The following is a 24,029-nucleotide window of genomic DNA, read 5'->3' as shown; positions in this document are numbered from 1 at the left end:
GCAGATCACCACTGTCCATCAAATAAGAAAAATCTTTTAAACTGGGAATCTTGTAAGAAATACTTCTTTTCCCTTCAGAAACATGCTAGGCTGATAAACAGAAAAGTACATCTTAGCACAGGACAGATGACAATGGCAATTGTCAACTCTCAAGCACATTTTTATTTATTTGAGAGATTTCTGATATTTTACATTAATATTGAGGCTACATTCAAATCAATTTATAGGTTAAATTCTGCCTCAAAAACAAACACCCACCTCTCCTTCTGAGGCACTTAGTGAAACCCTCACTGGCACAAAACTTCCACTCACCGATATAAATTATAATGCATATCTGAAAAACAGGATTGGGCTGTGAATTGCATCTTAAGAGGATGCAGTCAAAAAATCATAATACCCTAGATATCACTCCTGATAACTTCTGGAAGCCAAAGCTGACATGTTATCGCAGGCCAAAATTTTGTTTTCTTCATAAGTACGCTGCCTTGTTAGTCTAGTGTTACTGCCATAACATTTTATTTAAATAACATTTTCTATCGGGACAAACACACGGAATACAAGAATTACACAGACAATGCAACACAAAAAACTAAGTCAAGTTTTGAATCGCAATCTCGCTGTACAAAAGCAAGATGTCAAAGACTTGTGGATAAACCTATATTACAACATAATGTCCTGTTGTGCCTCAATTCTGTAGCATCTCTGAAAACATCCTCCCCTTACACAGAACTGGTTTTGTGCTGTTTAGGGACAGCAGAGAATTATTCAATGAAAGTTTTAGATTCAAGGTGGATGATCCACTTTTGATGCTGGTTTACATTAGGAATAGTTTTGGAGATATGAATAAAGGACTCAATTTTCAAAAGTGAATGTTTCTATTGAGTACCTCGATTTTAAGATATTCTGTATGAGAAACCTGAGACCTGATTTTCAAAGTGATACATACGTTCGACTCCAGGAAAACTGCTAAGAATTACAGGTACTCAGCAGCTATGAAATCAGAGCCTATGGTTTGACACAGGGTTTTTAAGAGCAGAAACACCCAAAATGTCCCTTCACATTACTTTGCTTTATAGACATAATTAAATTAAATAACTTGTTTGTGTGTGCTCTTGTCTGTATGCATACACATATGCATCCCTGACACTGCAGCTTTTAAATCTGAGCAACTTTAGCCAAAGCTCTGGAACTCTTAGTGAGGTATAAAACTGAATTACCCACAGGTAAAGTTAAGCATGTCCATAAATAAGCATATAAATTTAACAAAACTGTGCCTGCAAAAAATCAGGCACTGAATTTTCTTGCTTTTGTAAGAGTCCATTAATATATTAATAGAGGTTTTACATATTTTATACACTCAGATATATACATATATTTTATCAGTAATGTGTGCTTACATACATACATGTGCACACATGCAAACATATGTGTACACTTATCACACACACGCTCACATTCCCTTACCTGCACACATTCAAGTTCTTCGTTTTTAAAGAAAATGCCACCATTTAATAAACACTGGAATTGGTTCCAGGTTCTCCAGGATTTTAGAATTATAGAAAAAGGTAACTTACATTTGTCATTGCATATGAAAAAAAAATCAGGACTTTAAAACCAAATTAAAATAAAAAGAAAGACCACACACACCCCTCATGCTACCAGCTTTCCAATTAGGAATCAAGATATTGGAATGAATCTGGTATAAATACAATAAGCAATGGCAGCTTTTTGTATGAGTAGTTTTTACAATATGTGATCTTTTGGAAGATAAATTAGTACCAATTTATGGTGAGCAAAAAGTTCTTTCTTAGACAGGTCATTGCTGAGCCCCTTTCCTCTTCTGCTCTAGCTCTTGCAGGCGTTCCTCCCGGCACTGAGCATGCTGCGTTCCCACTTTGTGGGCTGTCTCGGTGGCTGCAATGTCAATTTGGGCATATCGGGATGATCCACTCCCTGAAATATCAAATGAAATAATGTAAAAGACTATATCCTTCATATATTCCTGAGCAAAACTGACCTAGGGTTAAGCTATTGAGACACTTCTTCCACAGATTTCCTAGATGATTTTGATCTGGTCTTAAAGCAAGCTCTATAAAGGGAGTAAGATGATAACCACAACTAAAAAATTTTGAAAGCTTTGTTATCCACATATTTTAGCTATCTGGTTTTCTTCAAATAAGCAAATGAACCACTTGTATTTCTGCCCCAGGTTTGAATCTCCACCCCTACTCCTCCCAGTAGAAGACAACATTGAACTCAGCTCTCCCACTTTTGGGAGGCTTCATCAACAGGCTACTAGTAAGTAAATGAATAACACCTGGTATTTGAAAAGAAAACACCATCGGTAGGGCAGTTGGCAGGGATTCTTCTTTGTCTGGATTAGACATTGTGAACATTTACCAGATCAACCACCTTCAGCCTCAGACAGAATGACAAGATTCTGCTCAGGAGCAGAATAATTCTGTATGGATGCAGACATACAACTCCAGAGGCTGGGAAAACTTTAGTATGAAAAAAAAAAATATTTATGGTCATTAAAGGCACCTTCAAAGTTATGCAAGTTGAGCTTGGGAGGGTAGTTGACATTTAGGAAAGTTTATGTCTTTATGGAATTAGGCTCTTCATTCTTAATGTCTTGGTTCACTGCCTTTAAAATGAAGGTAAAACATCACTTTTACATCTCAACAGGGTGTTGTACAGAGAACTACATTAAAGTCTGGGAGACGCTTAGAATTACTTAACTACAGCCATATAAACATCCAAAAAAAAAAAAACCACAATGGCAAAAGTGCTACCATTTCAAAGTTAATAAACCTGCTGAAATTAAAAGTATAAAAATTAAAATCTCAATAGCTGAAAACTATACTTGGAAAACACATTAATTCTGTAAGGAGGAATGCATCTCTAAATGACAATACATGGTAGCTATAATGCATGTTTATGTGCTAATTGTCCTGGTTAACCATTAGAAATAAAATACCCAGATCCAGATAAAAGAATAAAATATTAAAAAAAAAAAAAATCAAATACTTGGGCTGGCTTTCTCTCTGTAGCACTCTCACACATCCTCACGGCGAGCAGGTAGAAGAACACTGTGTTCTATTCTTAAGCATTTGCTGCATGGCTCCAGAGTCAGTATCTTCAGGAGCAAGCCCTGTACACCTACACCCACAGCCCTGTTTCTGAAGCCAAGCAAGAAAAATTAAGTAAATGTAGTCCTAATATGTGCGATGAAAATCTTGAGAACACGAAGCAAATTACTGTCTGTCAAACTCCACAGACACAGAAATGTTCATTTTAGAAGGAGTGCATATACAATGCACCTGTCAGAAGGATGCAACATCTTATAGAACCTCATTACTTAAAAATCTTTTCCAAAAGAGTTGGCAATTACAAGAACTCTCTCACAAATGTACCAGGGTTCAACTCTCTGTTAGAAAGAGCCTATGGGAGGATGAGAAGTTAAGATTCCCCATACCGCATGCATTCTGCATTACTGCATCCTTTGCTGTTTAAATACTATTGTAGACTTCCTTACCTCTTATGCTTGTGCTAGGTTCTTGAAGTTCCAATTCCATGTAATGAAGCTGTTTTTTGGAAGTAGGGCTGACAGGAATATTAACATAGGTGGCTGTCTCGCTGTGGGGACGATCTGATGCAGGAACATCAGCTGAATAACCTACTGCCCCTTCTAAAATAAGTAACATGTTATTATAGACACTGTTTGCAATGACCAATGATCCATTTCATAAAAACACACTGTCCCATCAAATATTCTGAAAGCAAACATTCAGGAGCAGCAACTCAGCTTACCAAACAGCACATTCCTCAGTCGTAGACAGGACATGAGAAGACTAAAGTTTCTACAGAAAAGATCCTCAGAGACTGATCAAGCCAGGATCTATGCAGAAGACCACAGACGACAGCCAGTGATCTCAGTGGCTTGTGACAGAAAGCAAACACTATGCCGAAATTTTCCAACAGAAGCAATGTGTGCAACACTACCGCACAAGGCTTTCAGCTCTAACTCAGGTTAGTAAAGCCTTATACAAAGCAATCTGTTCTAGGAAGATGTGGACCCTTATATCATCCACAAGAGAGCAACCAAAATCACTAGAGGTTCAGAAAGTAAGTCCTGAAAACAGGGACTGAAGCAAGGGGAAGACAAGCTTCAAGACATCGACAGCTTCTCTGTACAGAGTTGAAAAAGACAGGAATGATGCTGAGTGGGGACAGACCAAGTAATAAAATACTTCAATTGCAGGGAAAAAGTAGAAGATTAGACAGTGGGAAAATCTTTCTAATAGTAAAGATTGCAAAAACACTAGAGGAAACCCCACAGAGACTGAAGAATTTCTGCATCTAGAAATTTCTAAAAAAGAAATAGACTAACACCTACTAGGAAACAGTTTTCTATAAAGTGACTCTGACTTAAAGACAACTTTTTTGTCTACTGGTTGAATTCTCAAGACCTCTTCTAGCACTACTTTCAATTGTTCTAATCTTGTCAGAAATGAAATGAAGAGAGAAGGTAGAAGGTTCCTTTCACTGGGCCAACCAGGCATTTCAGCCTTCATCCCCTTCCTGACATCAGGCGCCTAACACCTAGTTTTTCAATCCATGAATACCAAGGGACTTCCCAGAATTACCTGGGCTACAGGAGACCCAAATACAAACCTGTATTCTCTCTGTGCTCAGGCAAGGCTTTGAGGCACAGTTTCATTGCCCTACTCAGCAGGCTAGGAATCACCTGTCTGTCCCGTCCAGTTGAAGTTCTTACCCTTAAACACTTTCTGCTGTTAAGTCGATTTGGGAGAGAGGAGTGCAGAGGAAAAATGGTATCACTGTCAGGTTCTCCCTTTCCCTAAAGTTCTCCCATTAAGCCCTTCCTTGTCCCCACATAAAACTTGTATCAAAACTTTATTTGTCCAAATCACTGCTTTGCTTTTCTGCCCGTTCAGACACTGATGAGATGTGAATGGAGAGGCAGAAGGTGATCAAGGCTTTTGTAGCACAGGAGAGAATGACTTCTGCTATCCAACCAACAGCAGCTGTGAATAACCATTTAGGGGAATTTTTCTTCTTCTTGGACTGTATTATGAATAGCAGAGATAATTCATACAAAGTTGGGCAACAGCAAGAGTTGTCAGAGGTTACAGCAGGTTCCAGGATAACAGAATTTCTCCAGGCTTAAGCTATTTAAAACAAAGGAGTCTACTATGCAGTCCAAAATTTTAAAAGCCTGGAAAGTTTCTGACAGATTTTCATAAAGAAAACATAGGAACATCCACGAAGTAACCAAATATTTTTCTCACCATCAGACTTCAAGTTGTTGTTCCAAAGCCAGGTGTTAGGAACAAAATGAAAAGGAAAAAAAAAAAAAAAACAAAAAGAAGAAATTTCTATATCTTCATCAAACAGCATTCTCAGAAATTATTCTCAATTATTGTGTCTAAAGTATATCAAAGGAATTTGGCCTGACTGTGCCAAAAGGGATTCAGCAGAACCATGGCATTGAAAACCTGCATCCCAAATAGTTAAACTTTTAAGCAAATGACTGTCTTAAGGACTGATACGGAGTCACAGATAGTCATGAAGGAAAAGATAATTTTTAAAGTCTTTCTATACACTGTTGAAGTGATGTAGCAGGAGTTTAAGTGAAGTCTCCTCAAGGCTAGCTAACGTGAAAACCAGCAAACTTCTCTGTAGAGCTAAATAGCTGAAAGGTTTCAGGAAGCTGAATGTCATATCTGATGCAGACAAGCCAAGAGATTTTCCTGAGAACTAAAAAAACACAGATATATTAATTGGTGGGGCTTTGTGCAAGAAAAGCAAAAGAAGCACAAAGAAGAAAGAAACCCCTGGCAACAATCAAATATTCTTGCTATAACTTGACTCAAAGGAAAAAAAAAAAAAAAAAAAGAAGAAAAAAGTTGGGCAAACTGGAATGGAAGGAAAGCAAGCCTTCTGTTTTTTAGCCTGTGCTGTCTTAACAGAAACTGTGCTTTCTTTGTAAACACAGAAATACTTGGCTTTTCATTTTTCCTGCAAATAAAAAAAAACTCATTAGATACTAAAAACTGGCTTGTATTTGTTTGAAGAGAAAGGTTTATTTGAAAAGCACAAGGCAGTCAAAAGAAGAAAGAAAGAAAACAAGGCACACACAGGGAGCCATGAACAAAGACGGTGCTTTCAGCAGCCCATTCTGGGTGGACAGAGGTAGAAGATGCTTACAAGAGGGGTCAGAGGACCAGTATTTGAGATCATTATGGACGGAGAATTTGGGAGAAAAACAGACCAAAGTGCATGATTACAACGCTCTGAAAGAATCATGATTGCTTGAAGGGAAAGGGGGAAAATGCAGGAAGAAAAAAAGATAGCTAAGAAAATAACAGGAGAAGAGTAAAAGAGAAAATGCAGTGGTACTGAAATGAGGGGGAAAAGAAAGGAAAAGATAGTATAATTCAGAAGGGAAGAAGAAAATTATATTTGAAACTGGTGTTTTAGCCTTTCTTTCAGCAAGTGTTAGTTATCCATATTTTCTACCCTATGTAGGCACCATTCTCAGAAATGTGCAATAAATAATGCAGAAAGAAAACCAACACCATAAACACAGCCCTGAGCTAAATGTGTGTGTGTGTGTGTGCGTGCATGTAAAGCTGGCATGTTCAAAGGGCACTACCTCAAAAATAAACATTTAGAAGAGACCACAACAAAAAAGGAAATGGAAAAAGAAACAGGAGATGTTAGTGTCCTCTAATGCAACTGGCTCCAAAGATCTTTACTCACCAGGTTCCTCAGGGCTAGTAGGAGTTCCAGGTTCTGCAGGAAGTGTTAGCATCTCATAACCACCTTTAGGACCTAGAATACAGGAGCACCATCAATGGCTTGGGATTTAGGAATTTGCACAATGAAAACAAAGCATGTGATTTTCTGGTTTTGTCTTGTGACCTTGTAATCTGAATAATCATACTGAATAATCTCAGAAAGTATAAACAGTGGTTAGTGTTGACTTTTCTGTAGTGGTGATGCCAGCATTTTCTAATGAGTGTAACACCAAGGAAATAAAAATTCGGACTTTTTACAAGTATTCACACTGAAGGCCACTGAAGTCAACAGTGCGTTTTGCTGTACATCAATGTGGGAGCAAAACTGTCTTGAATGCATGAATCAGGGAGAAGTGCGTGGGTGATCTTGGGAGCATCTGGAAGACTCTTGTTAAAATTCCACCTCCAGCTTGATGGATAACTTCTTGATTTCTGACAAAGCTCTGTAGAAAATGCTTAAACTAGCCCTTCCAAAGATAACTTTGCTTTCCAAGTGCAAATCGTCATCTTTGCAAGAAGCCAGGTCGCACAACATCACCGGTGCTTCCAGAGCACTAAGCTGAAAAAAAATGCCCAGGTTCTCTCATGATCTCAGACTCCACCCAAGTTCAAACAAGGCAAGATAAAAAGCTGTGCCCATAGAATAAACATATTGGCAATAATTTTGAATGACAAACACTCATAATCTTATCTGCTGCTGTTGTTTCTTTCTCTATTATCATGAAGAAGTATCTTTAAATGTGGTGGGGTTTTTTTCCCACCACATCATTGTTAGGGTACAGGATTTCTCATGGCCCAAGGTGGGGTTTTTTTTGGTGGGTGCCCTTTGTTAAAGTGCTGGCAACATTTTACTGCTGTGAATAAGATTACTGCCTATGCTCTGACACTTATCTCATTTGTCACTGCTTCTTCTAAACTTATCCCATCTGTCAATGCCTTTCTAACAAAAACCCTGCAAAGCAAAAAAACCCAAAGAAATACATAAGTCTTACAACAGAGAATCAAGTCGTACATTACCTTTAACATTTTCTGAAGTTTAAAATAATTTAAGTTCAAATTAATTTAAATTTACATGCACACACGTACCTTGTAACCCCTTACACTTACCAGCTTGGAAACTGTGCCCTCTATGTACTTTCAAAGACCCAGAAGCTGCCATGACAGAAGCACCACCTGTTTTCAAAGACAGATATTCACATTTAATCTAAATACCTGTTGCTATTATTAGATATCTTCTGTGCATCAGCATTTTTGGTAAATGATTCTGAAACATCAAGAAAAGTTTCAATAAGAATTACAAGTCATTGTTCTTCATTTAAGCAATATTCCTTTTTTTTGCTAAATTCTTTATCCTGAGATTGCGGCACTATAATCTAATTTTGTTGTCTTCTTTCTTTAGAAATAAAGGATGCTTTCCTTAAAACTTCAGGATACTGGCCTCCCTGTTTGTGGTGAGTACTACCTTACTCAGAGAGATAGTCGTCTTGAACTGAGAAGTAAAACGGCAATGAAAACTGAGTGGGGAGTTGTCTTTGCAATCCATAACGTAGCTTTGGCAACCACAAAGTTTAAAGCATTCATTAAAATCTTATCAGACTGGATCCAAAACCCATTAAAATGAATAGGAAGGACTGTATCACACTTCAGTAGACCACCGTCCAGTTTAGGACATGCATAAACTGGGGCAGAGTGAAGGGTAGGCGAAGGATCTAACTTCTGTGGGGTTTGAGTCCAGGTCATGGCTGGTTCTTGTGAAATATTGTTCCAAGTGTTTCAGCCAGGAAAGCTTTACCGAGGGCACGTCAGAAGGCACAGTCAGTCTGTCCCCAGCCCTATTCAGATCAGCAAGAAGCTGTCCCAGTACAGTACTGGGTACGGAAGTTTGAGGAAACAAGAGCTAGCAGCTCGGAAACCTAGGGTGGCACGCATGTAGTGTGGTTTGTCTACATACACATATCCCTTCTTTATTTATCCAACAAACTAATCAGCATTATACCTACCTGTTCGGTTAGCGTTATCCCTATCTAGCTGCGAACGTCTTGTCTCTACTGTCGTCACTGTGGGCACCTTAATCAAGATGAGTGGCATTGACTTCCTCACATGAATAATTTTGAGGGAACTTGTTATGCAAGTAAATGGTACTTAACAGAAATAAGGTAGGAGGCTGTGTTTATGAGTAACCCTGCCACTGGTGACAGGGCAGCTGTGCCATGTGCTGCTGGGTGTTGGGGATCACGTATAAAATTAACGCTCTCTTCTACACTTATGAATAGTCTCTGAGCATGTGAGCCACTTCTCTGCAAATTATTTTTAAAATGGCCTTAAAAAATTACCATAATTCTTACACAACATGAAGAAATTCTATAAAATAAATAGCAGTCTCAAAGACCTAAGAAATCTGCATGACCTAGGAACCTAAAGAAAATGACAATTTCTTATTTTTTCCCCTGTATACAGTATATATTCATACAATTTTTTTCTAAATCTAATAATTTACAAGCTTATAAAATTATTCCTACACTTTTATAAAATAAATCTAAATAAAACCCACAAATTATTTCACTTAATGAGGAAAATGGATTAAAAAATAATGAACACCTATTTCAAAAGTGCACAACTGAACTAAAACCTTTAGATCTGTAGCCTTTGTATACAAAAACGCATATATGGAGTAATCCAAGGCTACAAAAAAAAATTTCAAGCTTACCATACTGAGAAACTGATCTTGTATTTTAACAAATGAGATCAGATTGTAGAACCTTTACATACTGTGGTAAGGACTTAACCACTAAAAGCATTATTTGAAATTTTGTTTTTAACAAGACTGCTGAGAAAAATAAATGCAAAAATACGACAGCCCTGGACTAGCTGATTTACTTATATTTTTATTGTAACTGGTTTTCCTTTTTCTCACCTCAGAGCATCCTGTCTCTGCATTATTAAGAATATCAGAACATGCTTTATGCAGCTGAAAGCCTTACCTTACTTTGAAGAAAGACTACAGCTTTATGCTAATTGCAGCTTCATCACAAAACTGGAGGGGGGGTCTTTCCCTCAAAAACTTAATATAATTCAACAGAAATCATTCCAGAGGAAACATGGATTTTTAAGCAACATTTTTAGGATTTGTGAAAAGCACGCAGGACAGGAAAGGAGGTTTAAAACAATAAGATATTCCAATCCATTTATGGTCAAGTTGAAGTTTTCCCATTTGGAGCTTGTTTAAAAGAACTATGTTAATGCTTCAGGATTTGACCTGTTGCATTTTCCTCATTTTCAAATCTGGCAACTAACAAATATTTACACAGTCAAATCTTTCATGGAATTTTTTTGAAACTTTGAACTGCATCGTATAAACACGTGTCAACAGAGATCGACCTAGATATTTTCTTCCTTCTTTACAGCTACCATATAAACTGGTTCGTTTCTCATTTATGAATCCTAGGATAACACTTGCAGGAATGGAAAAAGAAAGTTAGGATGATAAATTTCTGAACATACAAAGCATCCAGCAGGAGACAGACATTCCCTTCCATCACTCTTTTCATCTTACAAGGGATTGTTAAGAATAATTTTCTCAGTTTCCCCTGCCATCCAGTTCTGTGTGGCTGGCTCGCTCAAGTCTTTGTTAAAACTGAGTAGCTCATCAAGAGAGTTATTTCTGTTCTACTTTCCTCAATGTGTAAGAGGAAGAAGATATTCAAAATGTGACAAAATGAAAATATGCTGCAGAACATTTTTCATTCCTACATATGACTAGACTCAAATGTCTGATATAGCTCAATGAAGACAACCACTTTTTGAAACATTTTTCTAACTTCATAGTCATTTCTTTATGCCCACTCTTCAAAAACAAGCACAGTTTACAGCATGTGTGCTACAAGAAAAAGCCATGAAAAAAAAATTAACAAATGAGAGGGAAGCTGGAATACCTGCTATAAACTGAGCCCAGGCAGTTTACATTTTCAAATCCTGTCACCTATCATTACATGGCCAGTGAGTAGACACATGCAATACTACACTGCATTTACCAAGTGATCACTTCTTACTGCCCAGCCTCTACTTTGCTTTTATGCAGTAGTTCACAAACTCTACAGGTCTGGGCTATTAAATTTGCTGACAAGGAGTCAGGAGAGAAGAAAACACTATGCTCTATGATAAATTCTTCCTTCTTATTGAATTAAAACTACCTTTGTTACGAAGTACTTTGATCCACTCAGCCAAGCAACATTTCCATCTTCTCCTTTGAAAACAAATACCTTGCTTAAAAGAGCATCCAAAACCTAGAGCCACTGCCTGACAGGAGAAATACTGCAAGTACACCAGGAGTTTTTTTCATTTCAATGTAATGAAAGACTTCCTGGTGATGTATAATTGCCTTATAAAACTTCCCTAAGTTTGTTACTTTTCAGTTTTGAAAGTGATTTCATATATTTTCTGCTATACAAATGGTGTTACCTGCAATACATAAAAGCTGAAGGGGATGTTTAAAAATGCTTACTTGCTCTACAGATTTTGCCGTATTTGGAAATGCCTCCTCTCTCTCTAACCGTCAACTTCAGAAGCAGCGAAATCACTCAAAACTAGGAATGCATTCAGGCACAGTGACTGTCCAAATATGGCTCCACAAAGATGCCTGTTTAGTGTGTCCAAAAGAATCATAGAGGATCTATCTACCTCTGGCTATTATTCATCTTCCCATGCTGTAGGGCCACTCCAGCCCAGCATCCCCTCCTTAAAAATGCAAAAGTGTTAAGCTGGAATCATTACCATTTGCCTGTACCAGGAAACTCAGTGTCTGTTGTTTGAAAACTATACCTTCAAAAATGCTTTACTTACATTTGCTCCAAAAATCTCGATGCATCTGAAGCTCGGGATCTACACTGGCCAAGAATGAATGTCACATAATGAGTTTCCTTAATAGAAAAAAAACCAAACTGAAATAATCACTATGTTTGCAAATAAGGTTCCTTACCTTTGTGTTCTATAAGGCTGGGATATTTAATTTCCCCAGATTTCAGTTGTCAGAGGAGGCATGGGGAAGCAAGTCAGGAATACAGAGAAGGCAGGACTAGAGGGTCACTGTGGCATGGACTTACCACCTTCTGTTACCCCCAAAACAAGGAGCAGGACCCTGCTGGATCTACTCAGCCCAGAGGATGAAGCAGCAGCATTTGGATCATTCGCTAGCACATGGTTTCACTGCAGTGACTTTTTTTTCCCTCCTGTCAGGCCCCTAGTAATTCAGAGGGTCACTAAGGCCAAGGTTTAGCTTGTAAATGCAATACATATTTTAATCAACTTACTTAAACAACTTTTTCTGAGCTCCTATTTTTCTTCCCCTACAAAATTATTTTGAGTGCACTTATAAAATAAAGCACGATCGAGAAAGAGCATGTCATATTATGGTAGGGTTTTCACAGCATCACAGAATCATAGAATTGTTTAGGTTGGAAAAGACCTCTAAGATCATCAAGTCCAACAGTTAACCTAGCATTGCCAAGTCCACCAGTAAACCATGTCCTCAAGCACCACATCCACACACCTTCTAAACATCTCCAGGGATGCAGACTCAGCCACTTCCCTGGGCAGCCTGTGCCAGTGCCTGACTACCCTTTCAGGGAAGAAATTTTTCCTAATATCCAACCTAAACCTGCCCTGGTGCAACTTGAGCCCATTTTCTCTCATCCTATCCCTTGTTACTTGGGAGAAGAGATCAACCCCCACCTCGCTACAGCCTCCTTTCAGGTAGTTGTAGAGAGCAATAAGGTCACCCCTCAGCCTCCTCTTCTCCAGACTAAACAAACCCAGCTCCCTCAGCCGCTCCTCATAAGACTTGTGCTCCAGACCCTTCACCAGCTTCGTTGCCCTTCTTTGGACACGCTCCAGCACCTCAATGTCCTTCTTGCAGTGAGGGGCCCAAAACTGAACACAGGAGATTCGAGGTGCGGCCTCACCAGTGCCGAGTACAAGGGGACGATCACTCCCCTAGTCCTGCTGGCCACACTATTTCTGATGCAAGCCAGGATGCCATTGGCCTTATTGGCCACCTGAGCACACTGCTGGCTCATGTTCAGCCGGCTGTTGACCAGCACCCCCAGGTCCTTTTCCGCCAGGCAGCTCTCCGGCCACTCTTCCCCAAGCCTGTAGCGTTGCATGGGGTTGTTGTGACCAAAGCGCAGGACCCAGCACTCAGCCTTGTTGAATCTCATGCAGTTGGCCTTGGCCCATCAATCCAGCCTGGCCAGGTCCCTCTGTAGGGCCTTTCTACCCTCCAGCAGATCGACACTTCCACCCAACTTGGTGTCATCTGCAAACTTACTGAGGGTGCACTTGATCCCCTCGTCCAGATCGTTGATAAAGATATTAAACAGAACTGGCCCCAGTACTGAGCCCTGGGGAACACCACTCGTGACTGGCCACAAACTGGATTTAACTCCATTTGCCTCAACTCTTTGGGCCCAGCCATCCAGCCAGTTTTTTACCCAGCGAAGAGTACTCCCGTTCAAGCCACAAGCAGCCAGTTTCTCCAGGAGAATGCTGTGGGAAACGGTGTCAAAGGCCTTACTAAAGTCCAGGTAGACAACATCCACAGCCTTTCCCTCATCCACTAAGTGGGTCACCTTGTCATAGAAGGAGATCAGGTTAGCCAAGCAGGACCTGCCTTTCATAAACCCATACTGACTGTGCCTGATCCCGTGGCTGTCCCGCACGTGCTGCGTGATGGCACTCAGGATGATCTGCTCCATGACCCTCCCCAGCACCAAGGTCAGGCTGACAGGCCTGTAGTTCCCCGGATCCTCCTTCCGCCTTGTAGATGGGCGTCATGTTTGCTAACCTCCAGTCAACTGGGACCTCCCCGGTTAGCCAGGACTGCTGATAGATGATGGAAAGTGGCTTAGGGAGCACTTCCACCAGCTCCCTCAGTACCCTTGGGTGGATCCCATCTGGCCCTATAGACTGGTGCGTGTCTAAGCGGTGTAGCAGGTCGCTAACCATTTCCACTTGGATTATGGGGGCTTCATTCTGCTCCCTGTCCCTGTCTTCTAGCTCACGGGGCTGGGTACCCTGAGAACAACTGGTTTTATTAATCAGTTTCTCATTACAATAATGCTCTTCTGTTATAGTGTTTAGCCCTATGAGGTATGACATGTTTATGGTGGACATTGTTCACACAGTCCTTTACTGGCTCAATAAAATTATAGCGTACTTTGTCTTCCTACATCTGAAGGGCTGACAACACATTTCCTGAAAAAAAATTTGTGAATTATAAATTATTTTCAACCTAAGCAACAGCAACCAACACAGTATGACCCAGATTCTTCTTTCTCACTGCTTTCAATTAATTCCTTGAAAGCTTACTCCTAAGCTTGGAATAGAAGTATCAGGCTGCATAGGTTTGCAATAAAATCTTTAAAAACGCATGAAAGAAAGCCTATTTGTCCATCATAAAAGCTAAGTTGTCAGACAGCTGAGTTCATTTTCAGCACTCATCACCTGTTATATACTTAATTTTATTCTTTCTTTTTATCTCCCTTCCTTGACTCCCTGTCTACCTAAGAACAATTTAATAGAGATACAATGTTCATAATCAGCATTTAGCTGACATTTCAGCTGAATTCCAATCCACAGCATTGTTTTATGTTTATTCCTTAATTCATCCTCTCAGAACATTTCCCATCAAGCACTGTGTAGGTCTGGTATTACAAGCAAAGAGGCTGTCAAATAGCAAAAGTGTCTGTTGCAGTGCTGATGAATTTGCTCCTATGGAATATGGAAAAAATAGAACTGCACAGACAAAAATAAAAGAGAATTTAAAGGTTACAAAACTTAGCAATATTAAAGCATGTTGCTTCCATGGAAGGATATTTGTTAATTTATTTTCCCATTCAGCTATTAATTTTTGTAATGCCAGAGCCTGCAGCACAGAAGAACAGGGAGATCAGATCTCCCACTATAGATGTTTAATTTGGGCGTTGAAATGCCCAAGGTTGGGTCTGGCTCCTGGGAATGCCTAGGCAATCAGCTTCCCTGTAGCTGATGGGAAGGGTCAAAAGTTTCTGAAATATGGTGCATACAGCTTGCCTGAAATGCCTTTGGCAGGCATTGCAGAGGGACCCTGAACACTTCTGCAAACTGGCTCTCAATTTAGCTTCTCTAAATAGGAGTCTTGGGATTCAAACTGCTCGGATTACTTGGAAGGTTTGGCAACCAAGGACAGAAATAGTGGCATTTCCCACGCCCCCCACAAAACAACCTCATGGTTTGAACATCATTGATAAAACAAGAGAGCTGTGACTGAGTTGTACTCAACTGAGAAAATCCAAATATTTTGGAGGAGAGCATGAAGTACCATACTTTGATTCATAGTACCAGAAAGATAATAAAGATCATGACAAGCTCTTCAGCTCACCATTCTGTGAAATGTGCTGTCTTTTGGTTCCACCTCTCAACACTGAATGTGCATCTCCTTCATGATCCCTTAATTCAAAACACATAAGCAGCTCCTGAGAAAAGGACCTACATACATATCTCCGAAATTGCATCCACTAGATCATGCTACAAAACTTCTTAAGCATTCATGAGAAACTCTGTATAGGTCCCATGAGAACTTCTTAGATGAACTGTACTAAACCTAGGTGCCTCCAGAATCCAGCAGTCTCAGAAATTAGGAAATCTGAATCACATTTTTGAACCTCTATCCTGTCATGGTATTTTAAGGTCCATAGTAACCATAAATGCAGTCTATTATACTTAAGAGCTGGCATGCCCACATCATACAACTACAAAGAATCCCTTACCTTGCTCTCTAGTACAAAGCTATGATAACAATGGGAACACTTCCCTCCTACAAATGCAAGCGATCTAATTTAGTCTCTCTTTCTAATCAATCTTTACGAAGTTATTTATAACAAAGGCAACTAAATTATTTAAACCAGGATTAAATTATTCACCCCATCTTTGTTTTTTCCATCTAGTAATACAATTCGGAATTGTTGCCACTTTTATGAACACTTTTCAGCTTGCCATTACAATTAGACACATTTCTCTGAAGTTGCTGAGCCTATTGCTCAGCATATATAACTAACAGTAGAAAGAGAATATCATTACCCACATTCACTACCAATAAACTGAAAAATATTTAAACAATGGATACTGGCACTTTAACTCCATTTCTTGCTACAGAACTGAGGCATTCAAGAGCAAAAATATTGTACAGAATATGTGGGCATCTGTAGCACTGGAAGAAGTGGGTTTGCATTCGTACAAGTGTATTTGAATGAAAATACAACACAATCCTTTCTGTGATAAAAAAGAAATACGCTTATGACAAAGTGGACTGGCACAGTAGCAAACATTATAACTGTGTATTGAGTCATTGTACAGTCATTCATGCTAGTAGAGGTATCTTGCCACATACACGTGCAAGACAGGTTTTGAAAGTAGTTACCTCAAATTAATGTGCCCTTATGTTATCCTCAACAATGGATTAAAAAATCATAATAGAGAAACATAGAAAGGTTCTAATGCTGTTCCTTTAGTCCAACAGACCTGTTTGAATGACTGCTCAGCACCCAGGGGCCTTCAGTTAATGGCTTGGATCAAAGATGGTGGAAGCAACACATTCAAAGGCTACAGTACTGTTTTGAAAGCTTTGCAAGATCAAGTTGAATTATACTTGAAATGTTCACACATATAGAAGACAATACTTTAAAATGAAATATCTGAGGATAATAAAAATGTGACGAGACAGAGAAACCATGCGTTTCTTTTGTATTCTGAAAAATAATGTATTGAAGAATAAAGTTATACAGGTATATGATGAAAGCATTTGAGAGATGAAACCCCACAAAATCTTTAGTCACTGGCTTTAGATGCTGTATTTGCCTGAAGCATTCATACTTACTCCAACCAGTGTTCCGTTCTTTTCTTAAACAATATTTTCCCAGTGTACCAGACATGAAAACCCACCCACTCAAATTTCTTCAGTTTTGTATCTTCCCTTTCTGTTGAGCCAAAAATCTGTCCTGTATTTCTACATTTCCAATTTGCTTAATGAGAGGTTTTATCAAAACAGCTAACTCCTTCATCTGCGGGAATAGTCTGAGATTAAGTTTTTGTCAGATATTGCTTGCATCCACAATTAATTTGCCACTGAAATTAATGCAGAAATAATATTGTGCCCACCACACACAGCTATAGACCCAAGTTCCCTTGTATTTACACACACTTTAATCATAAGTGCTCTGGTTTCCTTGTGTTGATTAGAGGACTGGAAACCTGAGTACCAGAAGGAAAGAAAAAATTAGAGTTAATGATCCAATTTGTCCTTCTACTTACACATCTATAAATCAAGAGTAATTCCACTGACTCGAGCAGAATAACTAGGAACAAGATCTGCTAAATGCTTCTGGATTTTCTCCCGCTAAGACAGACAAAGGAATAGAGTTACTGATGACCTTCTCCAGAGACACCTCCTGATCCTAGATATCTTACTGGATTTGTTCACACAAGTATCAATCAGCTATACTTCTTTACATATTTGCCAAGCTTTTTAAAAGTAATTAAGAAACTCAAGCACAAAAGTTTCTATTCTATATCTATTGGAAGCAGGCAACCTGATAATTCAATGGATCTACTGAATTACCAGGTAAACGGTTTAAGGAATATAAAGATGTTTAGGATACTAAACGACTTCTTCGCACAGATCTCTCAAAAGAACAAGGTGGAGACAACACACACAACCACAGGTTTACGAAATGTTATCTTTGAAGTAAAATGATGATACAAAAGTCAGCATGTTACCTTTGCCTAAATAATCTTTCCAGGCCAGATACTCAGCTTCCTCCCTTTACTGATTTGGTCGGTCGGTCAGTAGTTCCACTGACATGAGAGAAGCATCTCCCTGTTGCCTCTGGTAAGGAAGCATTCCTGTGTTTTGTGTTGTTTAGAAAACTGGGTATACACACTGAACATGTAAATCAAGTTTCCCCTTGGTGTTAATATAGCTTAAAAAGAACAATTTCTTGATGTTCTTCAACTATGTAAGTAGAAAAAGCACTAAACAACTTTGTATGGAAATCGACAACTTTGCACCTCTTTGGATTACAGAAGGAAGGTAAAAATAAATATATTAATCTTTGCAAGCAAAGATACTACAGATTACAATGTATTTCATAATTGACAGTCATGAATTGCAGCAGCAAAACCAGCCGCAAACAGGATACCTCTCAATGTAGTCCTTAGTTCTGCTTCCATAGATCTCTTTCTGTCATCACAATTTGGGACTTAAGCATTATTCTTTAACAAAGCAAATAACTAAATGGCTCCTACCTGGTATAGCTGGTAAGACTCCAGACTGTAATATTGCTGTTCCCTAAAGAAAACAGAAAATTTTAGAATGAAAAATCTTTACAAGAAATAGAAAATTTACAAAATATAGGAAGAATGGCAGAGAAATCAGTTCACCATCACAAGCGCTTAACATGTAGTTTTAAAATCCAGAACAGAAACAAAGGTGTTCAGACCTAAATGTGTTCAGAACATGCATAAGTTGCAAAACCTTTCTTAGTAAAGGCTAACTCACTTGACTTGGGTGCTTTGCAACAACTGTAAGAGGCACAGTGAAGCTTAGCACTATTAAATCAGTCTTGAATTAAACAGCAAAAAGCAAAAAAATTTGATATTCAGAGGCAGATGAGACCAAGTTGGAGTAATGTATGTCAATTAAGGCTGTGCATATATTTGCTTAAAATGGTAGGTGCTGCGAACAGACCAAACCTGGTGTGCTTCTGACTCAGCTCCATAAACCCAACATATTTTAGCCTTGAATTCAAACTGCCTACAAATCCCACCTGTGACATGAGAGTCTTTCAAGAAAAGCTTTGTGCCATCTCAGATGCTTCACATTGCCCATACCATGTTGATACAACGGCAGCTAGAGCACATCAAAGCAGTCAGGCATAGAGTACCAGTGCCTATTCACACTTAAGAGTAAGCGTGTTCCAAAACATGCTTGCAGGCCAGGTTTCTCCCCAGCTATACTCTTTATGTCATTCAAAGCTGATCTGGAGGACACTCTGGCACTTCCATCTCCAGATGGTATCAAGGCTGCTCCTGCACTGCAACATCAAGGTAGGCTGTGAAGTCAGTCTGGTCTCTGCTACTGACCACCATACTGCCAAAGAGATCTCTCTTATTTCTGTGACCTTGGTGAGAACAAGAATTCATCATCATGATCCATTCCTTTTGATAAATAAATGTGTCTTCTGGACTTTGAAGGAGAAAAACGCTATATACCTATTAGAGCTGAGCAATAACACTGCTTAATTCCAAAGCAATAAAATTCCATTTTATATAACACCTGATAGTAATTTTCTTCACCTAAATACACAGACTGGTGACCTCTGATAACTCTTCATTTCCTGTACTTTCTTATAAAGTGGTGGCTTTTCGGACACACTCAGGACTTTACATATACTTTACATGTATCTTCCCCCTATGCAGGCACTGTGTTGACTTCCCAAAACTTCTCAACAGAAAACAAAATAGATTATTTACTTATTATCCATGTAGAAGTTCAAGTCATACTAATTCCTGCACAACATTTTCTTAAGGCGAACATATTAAGACGTAAAGCTCATTACATGTGACGATCACGAAAATCTGTCAGAGCTGTCAAATAGATCCAACTTCAGTTAAAGTGGGTGGAAAGGCTTTTTTTGGCTTTGATGGACCTTGCAATGAACCAGAAAAAGATTAGGAAAGATTATACCGATTCTGTTTCAGCCAATAAAATATACAATAGAAGAGCTTAATTGGAAAAATTGGGGTAGGGGAGTGGTATAAGATTTTTTTTTTTTTAAACACAGTTTTAATCTGCAACACAGAACAACTTTCAACATAGGGAAATAACACACAACATAGGGGATGTTTCTGCCTGATCCTATTGCAAGCATGGAATCTACAGCTTCAGTATTTACTTGAGCTTTTATGCTAGCTGAATATTTTAATATAAGAGACACTGAATTTGAGCAACTGTTTAGAGTAGAAGTAGAACGGAGGGGGAGGAAATCAGAAACATGGCCAAGATTTCATTTCTGAAACGGAAAAAACATCCCACAACATTTCAGAAAAAGAGGATTTTATTAATTTAAGCATAGTGGATGTTATTTGTTTCTATAGTTACTGTGTGCCACCACAGAAGTTGCTGCTTTCATTTAGGGAATATGCAGAAGTATCTGCACAGATAAAGGACAGACAACTTTAGAGTCCATTATAAGCAATATTCTGCATATTTAGGTAAAAATATTTTCCATTACAATAGAATTTCTATGAATTTTTTGTCACTATTATTTACAGCAGACTTGAAAAATGCTTTTTTCCTGCCCCCAGTAATTTATTAGGGGTTTACTAATACAGAACGTCAAAAAATAATTTTCCTGACTTTGGTTATGTCTGTGGATGTAAAGCAGATTATGCTGCCTCTGAAAGTAGCATCTACTAGCTTACTTAATGGAACAGAAAGTGGCAGACTGCAGCATTGAAACGCATAAAAATCAAATCTTGCTAATGAGAAAGGATCTCACAGCTTTCTGGCAACTTTTTTTGCTTTTAAAAACAGCATATTAGATTAGATTATACTTGACAAAGAAAGATGCAAAAAGGCAAATAGAAGTTAGATGTGTGAAATTACATCAGATGTGGGACACATAAAATATTGACATTATAGTGAATGGATGAAAGACAACAAATAACTAAAAGAATCAGATGTGATTAGATAAAAAAAGTCTGAGATAATAACAAAAATAAAACCAGTCTTGTGTTATCAAGTGATTTTTCCAGACTATAAGGTTGTAGTCTTCATTTCCATTTCAATATATCATATTCTATTATTTCTGCAACTGAGGCCTCCTGCTGCAATCCTTTGTAAGAGAGAGACTTCACTAACTTACAGTGGCTACTGCTAAGGCAACTCAGTAGAAAGAATGGTATCAAAGATTTAAAAGCCCTTTTTAAACTCTACAAAACTCAGGCAAAACATGCTTTTGTCTGTAGGAGAAACTTTTTAAATTATTATGGCATAATGTACAAACGCAAATGCATGGTTTTCAAATGCAAACTATAATACATATCTCAACCTATCACACGATTACACCAAAGAAGAAAAGGGGTAAGTGATCTCACTCAAATAATATGCTTTTGTTATGCCTGCTAGAATATTCAGACAATAACTAACAAAACGAGTATCTAAATCCCACGTCTCATAATATTGCTCATAAATATCAGTTAAATATCTTTCTAATGTAGATTCTTTTATCTGTGACCCAAGAGCTGAGTGCTGAAGTATGCGACGCATGGTTGTTAGTTCAAACAACCTCACCACTACAACACCCCCAGTAAATGGATATGTACCACTTGTATATCACGCATCATGAGCTACATGTCCAGGGCTATTTTAACTCTGGTAGTGATCTGGCTGCTGTCAGATGACATTCATTTTTGATGTTCTGCTTCCAAATATCTTGGGTAGGGTTCAATGATAGATGTTAGGAGAACCCACTAGTTTGATATGCTGGATCATTATTCATAGATTAGCTCTGTTGCCCTAAACAGCTAAAAAGAACCTAAGGCTTGGCATTTATTTCTGTGTGTGCAAATAACCATCATAGTACATAATCCTTTTTACAATCAAAATGGAATTATTTCCCACTCCCCACCCCATGTATATTTGGTATATCTTTGTCTTTCTCTCCCCTTTTTTTTTTTTCTTTTAAAGTTTCATTTGATTTCATTCAAAGTTTCATTCACTTGAACTTTCCTGAAATATATGATTTACCAGACCAGTTCTCATTTAAAAAAATTACCAGGCACAAATACTGTTCCATATAAGGAGCAGCATGCCTACCTTTCTCTATGTACTCAAATCACTGTCCATGGACTACATATCCAACCCTGCTCCGCTGCTGCTAACGGGAGCTTTAGTCTCTGGACACAAGATCAGCCCCAAAGTCCAGATCTTCCAGTACAATCTCCAAAGCAAGGAGCAAAGATTACTGTACTATCCAATTTCCTGTTGTTGGAAGAAGTTTGCCAGATTCATAGTGACAAGAGGGATCATAACTGCTTTGTAAGCTCATCTCTGTGGTGTAAAAAAGGAGCCAGGATCTTATGAGTCAGATAGACAGAAAAAAATGAAGGAAAATATTGTCTTAAGACAAATCCCTCCCATTACTGACTCTAAGGGCAGGAACTGACAGATAGTTGTTCCATATAAAACATGTATTTTCAAAGAACCAAAATATTTTTGTTTCATATTTTTAATCCTAAAAAGGAGGAAACCACACTTCCAAGAAAAAGTGGATCAGCTTCTGTAGGTTGTAATGCTGAGCTGGGCTCCATCATCACTGGCAAGAGGAATGAAATGCCATTTGCCTGATAACTGTCAACATTTCAGACACACCTCATCAGTCACAGCTTATGTCATTCCCTTTGTGTATCTTCAGAAATAAAGCTTTTCTTTCAGCTCATCTCAGTTTGGCACCTTTTTATAGCTCCATTATTCTGAACCTAGTAAGGGTTAGAGTTCTCAGCACAGGAAGGACATGGCCCTGTTGGAGCGGGTCCAGAGGAGGCCGCAAAAATGATCAGAGGGCTGGAGCACCTCTGCTATGAGGAAAGGCTGAGAGTTGGGGTTGTTCAGCCTGGAGAAGAGAAGGCTCTGGGGAGACCTTATTGCGGCCTTTCAATACTTAAAGGGGGCTTATAAGAAAGATGGGGACAGACTTTTTAGCAGGGCCTGTTACGATAGGACAAGGGGTAACGGTTTTAAACTAAAAGAGGGTAGATTCAGACTAGATACAAGGAAGAAATTTTTTTACAGTGAGGGTGGTGAAACGCTGGCACAGGTTGCCCAGAGAGGTGGTAGATGCCTCATCCCTGGAAACACTCAAGGTCAGGCTGAACTGGGCTCTGAGCAACCTGATGTAGTTGAAGATGTCCCTGCTCATTGCAGGAGGGGTGGACTAGATGACCTTTAAAGGTCCCTTCCAACCCAAACTATTCTATGATTCTATGATTTTTAGGTGTCATTTGCTTTATCTAAGGACATGTATGAAGTTTTGCCCCAGTCCAGGTCCTCAGGCTGGAAGAAGAAAGGCTCAACATAAACAACAGCTCCCAGATTATTCTTGTTGTGAAAGATGAATTCATACTCAACAGTAACAGAAGCAACTATTTGCACTGTGAGATTTTTATTCAGCACATAACAAAAATGCACTCAGAAACAGAGAGAATGGATTGCGACTTTGGTCAGCTGATTAATTTTCACGGAGAATATGATCTAGATTTTTTCTCCTCTCCATTTATTTTAAAGCTATTGTGCAGTATCAAGACCATACAAAACATCCAGTTTTTCAAGAGAAAACCATGAAAATCATGACTCAAAATCCAGAAGATGGTCCCTCAAAAGCAGGAACGGTGAAGCACACTTCTCTAACAGTGAACAAACACTTCCATGCCTGCTGTATATAGCTGGTGGCCCTTCATCACAGTCCCCCAACTGCTTCACGTAGTTTGTATGTAGAGGGAGGCAGCAGATTACAGGTACATTATATAGTTTATGACAGTAGTATCTTGAACTGTCAGCAACTTCACAAAGGAGCAAAGGACACAATGAGAAATTCTGGATGAAGATTTTGAAACTAGCATCACACAAAGAGGAAAGTGCCAATTGCTTTTAGAAAATGGAAAAGAAAAATTCTTGAACATGTCCGAAGTTCTGCAAAGCTCAGATATTTCAGCAAAAAGAAACCAGTCCCTAATGAAACTGATAGTTAAGGTACTTTCCTCATGAGGATTAAAAGACTATGACTTATTCTTGGAGCAAATCACCAGAAAACCTTGAAGTTGGAATGCTTAGGCTGCCACAGGAAAAAAAAATGTTCCCAGGAAAGGTGAATAAATACAGACACATGGAGCAACCTTCAGAGGTCATCTGCTTTGATGGGCTGTTTCACAATGCCCAGCAGCTGATCAGGTTCTGAACAAAAGATACAAAATTATCAAATGTTATGATTCTTTGTAACAACTCCAAATGAAACAAACTCCTGTCCATGGCATGCTTCAGGTGCAGGGCTCCGATTTCAGCCACAAACTTCTGATTACTCAGCTTCATCTGTTGCAAGCCAACTGTCAGCTTAC

At 38.8% G+C, this 24,029-nt stretch overlaps 1 protein-coding gene across 4 annotated transcripts in view; it reads right to left on the bottom strand.

The window, feature by feature from the left end:
• Positions 1–211: 211 nt before the first annotated feature.
• DOK7 (docking protein 7) overlaps positions 212–24,029 on the bottom strand; it is a 71,366-nt gene continuing 47,548 nt past the window's right edge. For all 4 annotated transcript variants that reach the window (XM_087737750.1, XM_087737753.1, XM_087737752.1 and 1 more), the window contains 5 exons: positions 18,162–18,204; positions 7,935–8,000; positions 6,790–6,861; positions 3,539–3,691; positions 212–1,953 (listed from right to left, as the gene is read on the bottom strand). In XM_087737750.1, the coding sequence (XP_087593876.1) occupies positions 1,817–1,953; positions 3,539–3,691; positions 6,790–6,861; positions 7,935–8,000; positions 18,162–18,204 (471 nt within the window). In that variant the 3' untranslated portion in view covers positions 212–1,816. The remainder of the gene's footprint in view (positions 1,954–3,538; positions 3,692–6,789; positions 6,862–7,934; positions 8,001–18,161; positions 18,205–24,029) is intronic.

This window comes from Nipponia nippon, unplaced genomic scaffold, assembly GCF_047370975.1.
Source record: "Nipponia nippon isolate SJK-2023a ecotype South Korea unplaced genomic scaffold, ASM4737097v1 scaffold_6, whole genome shotgun sequence".
NCBI classification, from domain to species: domain Eukaryota; kingdom Metazoa; phylum Chordata; class Aves; order Pelecaniformes; family Threskiornithidae; genus Nipponia; species Nipponia nippon.
This window is presented reverse-complemented; position numbering and strand designations above follow the sequence as displayed.